The sequence below is a fragment of the Sinocyclocheilus anshuiensis genome, unplaced genomic scaffold (genome assembly GCF_001515605.1).
Source record: "Sinocyclocheilus anshuiensis isolate Anshui unplaced genomic scaffold, SAMN03320099.WGS_v1.1 scaffold44, whole genome shotgun sequence".
NCBI lineage: Eukaryota > Metazoa > Chordata > Actinopteri > Cypriniformes > Cyprinidae > Sinocyclocheilus > Sinocyclocheilus anshuiensis.
Genome location: NW_015555746.1, coordinates 690,716 through 697,818, shown reverse-complemented (window position 1 = coordinate 697,818; position 7,103 = coordinate 690,716). Strand labels below are relative to the sequence as shown.

The 7,103-nt window shown below is 38.2% G+C and overlaps 1 protein-coding gene across 1 annotated transcript in view; it reads left to right on the top strand.

Annotated features, from left to right (window-relative positions):
* The window catches only part of LOC107673519 (eukaryotic translation initiation factor 4E transporter-like), a 16,980-nt gene that overhangs the window by 8,622 nt on the left and 1,255 nt on the right, over positions 1-7,103 (top strand). Inside the window, exons 9-18 of the mRNA XM_016467130.1 lie at positions 2,362-2,538; positions 2,745-3,019; positions 3,520-3,603; positions 3,952-4,063; positions 4,179-4,249; positions 4,607-4,740; positions 5,046-5,121; positions 5,322-5,451; positions 5,557-5,895; positions 6,000-6,176. Of these exons, the coding sequence (XP_016322616.1) occupies positions 2,362-2,538; positions 2,745-3,019; positions 3,520-3,603; positions 3,952-4,063; positions 4,179-4,249; positions 4,607-4,740; positions 5,046-5,121; positions 5,322-5,451; positions 5,557-5,895; positions 6,000-6,176 (1,575 nt within the window). The remainder of the gene's footprint in view (positions 1-2,361; positions 2,539-2,744; positions 3,020-3,519; positions 3,604-3,951; positions 4,064-4,178; positions 4,250-4,606; positions 4,741-5,045; positions 5,122-5,321; positions 5,452-5,556; positions 5,896-5,999; positions 6,177-7,103) is intronic.

The window sequence follows — 7,103 nt, the reverse complement described above, 5'->3', positions numbered from 1 at the left end:
ATATTTCACACCTAAGGTTTTTTTTTTTTTAATATATTTTTTTACTCCGCTCTGTACGTTTGCTGTGCTCCTTTTACGTTTGTACCTCTTTAGTAGTTGTCATTTTCTGTACCGATTTGTATTGCAGCACTACTGATGCCTCCTAAAACGTTTCTCTAATGAATCGATTGTCTCTGGATGCATGTACCTACTAAGTGAATGTAACACTAGAGGTAGTTATGTGTTGGTTATTGCAGAATAGTTCAGCAAGCCTGTTTGAGGTTCATATGTTGCTGCTCATGTCTGGTGTTCTAAATATGATATGACATTGTTGGTTTTGCAGTTGTGACGTCAAGCTATTTGTTGTTTTTGAATTGTTATACAGAAAGCTCAACGGAATGCAAATTTATGCCCATCTGATTTGTAAAGATTATATTGATGCTGTTGAAACTGGGGATGAGGATTGATTGGGGAGGGGGGGTTATGTACATCTACGTTGTGCCAAATTTTAATGTAGTTTTAAGAAATATGTGGGGATCTTGTAAATTAAACTATTCTCCAAAATGCCCACTTTTCACCCTACGGTGCTAAGCAGTCTGCAGACACTCTTCACGTAAGTGTCATCCACTCCCCATGGCTGTTTCCTGCTTCTGTGTTATAACGGTTTAAACCAGGGTTCCTCTCTCTTTCCTTCCAGATGATTGAAGATGTTCTTGCTGAGGGTCCGGTCATGGCTAGTCGTTTCAGCCGCTGGTTCTCCAGTAACAGAAGTCCCTCTGGCAGCCGCTCCAGCAGTCTACGTTCCACACCGCATGAGGAGCTGGAGAGACTAGCAGGTTACCCTTTCCTATTCCAGTCTATTCACCTGGTTTGGTGTTTGGTTTCAAGGTTGCCCACGTAGCTTTGAAATAGGCATACACAAACTTGCAAATTTAAATTAAAAACTAGAGTCTGTTACTGTTATTCTTGTTTTTCATATTTGAACTCATCAGCGTAGCTTTTTAATTTTATTGTTAAAGGGTCATGAAACCCCCTTTTTCAGCACTGGTTAGTTCTCACCAGTTTTAAAAAATGCTAAAAAAGTGGGCATGGTGCGCTGTGGAGTGGAGGGGGAAGAGGGGAGGCAGACAACACCGACAACTTTGGTTTCAGACAGTTTATTTTCGCTTCCATTGAGTTAAAAACACATTTGCACTCTGCATCGAAAACGTATATATGAACGCACTGTTGCACCTCTGATAACTTTTAAGGCTTATTCTACTACGTTTATATAAGGCTTTTGAGAAATTGTCAAGGAGCTGTAAAAACGGTTACACATTAAGTGAATGAATCACGTTTGTGCTGAAATCTTATTACAAAGCAAAAACAAACACTCTCCTTCAATCCATGAACACTTCTGTTAATGTACGCGATCTCACAATCTGAAGTGTCTGTCATAGCAAATCAACACATGCTGTTGTGAATAATTAAGCGATGTGTCTTCTCATTGGATAAGAACACGCAGTCTCATCAATTTAATAGACTGACGCGTCATCAATGTACTATAGTCCTTTGCCACGTCACAAATTGTGACATCAACACGATGTAGATTTTAAACCCGGAAGATGAAAATTAACCAGTTTTCTCCAACAATTAAAATTAATGGATGGATGCTAACATTGTCTTCTATGATGTGCAACACCAACACCTCAGAAATCTCAGAAAAAGTAGTATGGGGTTTCATGACCCTTTAAATCGATTCATTTACACCCCAACAAAGAGCTGCAAAAGCTATTTAATATTACGTATTTTTTATTATTTAATATACATATATTTTTTTAAGACCGTTTTACCTAGTCAGAAAAAGGTGTAAGTTTTAGATGTACTGACAATTTACCATAAATATTTCTTCCCAGCCAAGAAACTGCATTTTGCATAGATAATAAAAGTTCCCATCCCTGTGGCTGAAGGAATTGCTGCATTTATTTAACTGTTTATCCTTGTCTGTTTCCTATATATACATGCTATTTCCTATATACGTTTCCTATGTATACGTTACCGTTCTAAAGTCTCCTATGCTCAAAGTAAAAAACAAAAAAGCTATATTCTCAAAATATAAAATAAAACTTACTGACCCTTTTGAATGGTAGTGTAAATGCTACCTACCTCTGATGGAAAAGTGAATGTAAATGTGTAATATGTAAAAAAAAAAAATAATAAAAAAAAAAATATATATATATATATATGTATATATGTATATGTTCATATATAACCCTGACATACACACAGACTTATATTGTGTGCCATTTTGATGTACGTGTATATATATAGTGGCTGATGCATCAGCGCATACTATATGTATATGCCAAAATGGCACACAATATAATTTTGTGTGTATGTCAGGTCTGGAACCTCATACTGGATCTCTAAATCAGGGTACGTCTTTGTACTTCACCCCCATCTCTTCAGTGGAACGCAAAGAGAAGGTGGACATTCTGGAGCTGCTGCATAAAGCCAACATTGACCTGAAACCGCTATTGTCCAGCTTGAATGTCAACAAGGCTCACCTAAAGGAGAGCAGTGAGTAGCATCTTGTATATTTTTATTGAAATATTGCCTAATGAGGTTTGCGGTGGTGTTTTTTTTTAATTTTATTTATTTATTTATTTATTTTTTAATAATGTATACAACTTAATCTATAGACAGCAGGCCACAGATGTCAAATTGCCCATTATATAAAAAAAAAAAAGAAGAATTGAAATGCCTTTCTGTCTGCCCTCTTATAGCAAACTCGGGGGTGGTGCTGTCTTTGGAAGAAGTGGAGGTGGGTTTGAAGGGACTGAAGGTGCAGCCTGAACCAGCTCCGTCATTACCTCAAAAGCAGCCCAGTGGAGGTGGGGGAACTCCCTTCATGGTGGAGCATCTGGAAAAGGCTCTGACAGAAGGAACTGGGGCTGCGTCACGACCGCGAGACCCTGACATGTCTGCATTTAATAAGTTAGTGAGCTCCATGAAGGCAAGTGGAACCCTGCCCACCCACCCCAAAGCCAGCGGGGGTAATGTAAGTGTGCTGCCATCGGTTATGTTTGCATGGTTTTGTTAGAGCTTGCAGCATGCTGTCCAGCCTCAGGTAAAGCTGCATGTGTGAGATTGATGTATTGGTTGACCAGCTTGTTGTGCTCAAATATTACCCGCCTTTGCATGCAACACAAGCCAGTGCTGTTTACTTGCTAGTTTGTCTGGGCTAGTAAATGAGTGTTTATTTTGACTAGTGATGGGCATAAATTTGTATTTAGCAGTTGTGGCTGAATTGTCAGTGAACTTTTGCATGCATTGCTTTGGTATATCCCGTTCTGACTCCAGGAATCTTTTGTAACATACTTGGTTTTTAACCATTTTTGCTCAAGCCGTCACTGGTATGATGTAGGTCCCATCAGTGTTTCTGACTTCAGCTAACAAAACTTTATCAACCAAATGGCATGCGCTGTATACGATCTGTTTTTGTTTGGTTCATACTCCAACTCTCTTAACATTATCACTTTTCCCTGTTTTTGTGTTCAGTTACAGCAGCAGTCAGTGGATCCTGCTCTTGTGCCCTTATCGGAGGCACAGGTACCTGCCTCTCAGCAGAAAAACATCTTTCAGGTGATCTGACAAAGTCGAAGACATTCTATTTGTTCTAAACAAGTTATTTTAACTAATTTATACTCGACAGGACATTAGGAAACTCAGTAATGTGAAATCACTGTAAGAAATGGTGCAAACTTTTGTCAGAAATGCCTAAACATAAGTTCATGCACACAAATCACTGTCTTTTTGAATAACTGAGGCACCAGTAATTTACTGTAGTAAATTATATCTATCCTGCAGTGTTGAGACTGCTTTAGTAACCTTGTAGCTGAAGCTCACATCTTATTCTTATTGTATTATAGCACTGTTCTAGTTAAGTTAATGGTGTTGAGTTGACAAGGAATATAAGATCTTGTGCTTTAGGAATTATTGGTTGCCCCTCATGGCCCTGTGCCTGGCTTCGTACACCACCGCGCTTCACCCCCACTCTTCCCACAGAGACAGGACTTTTTCCCAGGCATGCCACCTGCAACAGGTAAAATGAGTTAGCCTAAATGTAACTGATTTTAAACTGAGAGGCATGTTAAATGTGCAACATGAATGTCATTTGTTCATGCCACGTTCCTCACCCATCTTTTGTTGAATCTCAGGGTTCCCTGCTGGCCCACAAACTGTGTTAGATCAAATTCCAGACTTGCATCGGGCCAGGAATACACCACAGGTAAAACTCAAATACTATGGCAAGGTTTTTTTTTTCTTTTTTTTTTTTTAATGTATGCTTGTTACATTTCAAGAAGTCTACATGTGATAAATTGTGTTTGGTTTTAAAATATATATTTATTAAATATACAAACATTAATATCTAAATATTAAAATTCCTTCCAATTTAAATACCAATATTAAAATATCAACTCTTCATGACATTTTAAAAATACATTTAACAATATTTATCAGTGGTTCTGAGAATCTAAATATTCTGTTTGTGTAAAGGCTGTTAACATGCAATTAGGATAATATATACTGGAGTATGTACTTGGTTTTGCATTTTGTTAATCCGAGATGGATTCCTTATTCTTAGATGAGAGCTTTGCCAATGGGAGTGGACCAGGCCAGTCTGGAAGCTTTGTTTCAGCAGGAACTGGCAGTTCTTAATCACCCACAGTACCAACAAGGCTACAACAAACAGGCTCCCGATAAGGCATTTCGTAACAGGTAATATTGATTATCAGACACAATAGGCAGGTTGGCCTAAAGCAAGCCTTGCTAATGGTTTCAGCCTCTTGAATCACCGAGTTATCTTTTAGTACTTAGTTACTCATCTTGAATTGGACTCTCCTGATTTTTGTACATTTAAGAGCTGTAAATTGAAAAGGTGAAATTTAACCAGATTTGAAACTTTTATGCTTTTATTCATAAAATGAACAGTTGCTATATCCAAAAGAGTAACCTAATGAATGGAAGGGGTTGATGTGTACAGTGACGCATTGATTTATTTGCATCTATCTCCTGTTTTGTAGACAAACCAGGATGAACCGTTCACCTGGGCCTCACCTGCCTGGACGGACATCACCTGGCAATACAGTAACAAGTGTGGTAAGCCAAATCTATCGCATTTAATTTAACTGCCATGGAGGCATTTGATCATACATCTGATGTATTTATCAACTTACAGCATTACAGAGCCATTTTAATGTTTTGAATTAACTTAAATGTCCTTCTATAGAATGAAAATGCCAACGAACAAATTACTTGGTATTTGGTTTAAACAACCTTTTTTCCCCCCCTTGCTGCAGCTGTCTCCATCTTTCACTCCCACTTCTGTGATCAAAAAAATGTACGAGTCAAAAGAGAAAAGTCGAGATGATCCTGGGAGTAGACCAGGAAGTAAAGAGGAGACCGTGAACTCTCATAACTCACAGGAGGGTATGAAGCAATGCACATGCACCAAGAGATCAGAGCAGGGTGAATAAACAGTAGCTCTTTTTCTTTTTTCCTATTTCCTAAAGCAATTACCTTTTTCATTTGTAGATGGGCCTCCATCACCCAGTTCCTTTCTGGAAGATGTGGACACAAGTGGTCCTCAGACTGGTGGGGTAAAGGCATGCTCCACCCCCGTTCCTACTCAGAATCGTCATAGTAAAGACCCAGACCAACCTAGGCCTCCTTCAACAATTGGCCACCACACTCCCACCATGCTGTCACCAGGGCCCTCTTCTCCCTTCCCCAGGCCCCAGATGTATCCAGTTCCTTTGCTTCCCCATGTCCCTTTGGTCAGACCTCCACCCCAGCTTCATCCCAGTGTGATGCAGAGGATGCTGGCTCAGGGCATCCAGCCTCAACAGCTCGGACCCACATTATTACAAACTGGTTGGTTTCAGACTTTGATTTCTCTTTATTCATACCTGTTCCAGACATGTTCCTGTTGTTAACTAAAAACGGTGAATAGTGAAGTTCTTTCTGTGCATGAACAGGCATGTTCCCTCAGGCTGTAGACCTGTCTCAGCTTCAGGGTTTGCCCCCAGCCCTCTTAGGGCAGCCTCTGTATCCCCTTGGTCCTGCAGGGCATCCTCTCATGGCCCCTAGAGCTGCAGGAACACACATGCAGTTAGCAGTCATGCAGCAACAGCTTCAACAGCAGCAGAGACCAAGTAAGTATAGCACCAGTGTCTTAAAATGACTACATTAGAGTGATGCACTACTGTTCAAAAGTTGGATTGGTTCATTTTTTTAACATGTTTTTAAAGTCTCCTTCTCAACAAAGCTGCATTTACTTTGTTGAATGCAATAAAAACATTAATATTGTGAAGTTGTTTATTTTTTAATATTAAAAACGGAAATCAATTACTTTATTTCTATCATTTAAAACTGTAATGGCTTCTGAAATTTAGTTTTGCAGTGTCACATGATCAGAAATTATTCTGCTCTCACTTGGTGCTCAGGAATCATTTTTTATCAGTGTTAAAAAGTTGTACTGCTCAATTTTTTTGTGGAACCTTTTTTTTTTTTTTTAATTTAGGATTATTTAAAAACAGCATTTATTTGAAATGGAAGTCTTTTGTAACATTAAAAGGTCTTTACTGTCACTGTTTACTACTATTTAATGTGTCATTGCTAAAAAAAAAAAAAGTCTTTAAAAATGTGGATATCAGTTGTTAAATTCAGTCAGTTTCTGTCTAGAGAACGGTGACTAGAGAACATGGCTGATAATCCGATTATAATGCAATCTAATGATTATAAATGCAATTCAGAGAATTGCTGATGTGATAGTTTTTATTTTGAGCTAAAACGTGTGGTGTTCTGATCCATTTCTGATCATCTCATTGCCAAAAAGTCAGCCATTTTATCAGTCTGTTACTAGATTCAAGCTTTTAAACATTTATTACTGAAGCTTCAAATTTATTGTCTTTGCCCTGATGACAGACTTTCTGCTGACATGGCGATAAAAAAAATTAAACAAAATATTGATGCTTTACTTCCAGACAGAAGAGAGAATATATTACATTTTTACAAATAAATATTCTGATTGTTTAGCTTTTCTTTTTTTTTTTTTTTTTATGGTTTTTCAATTATTTTAT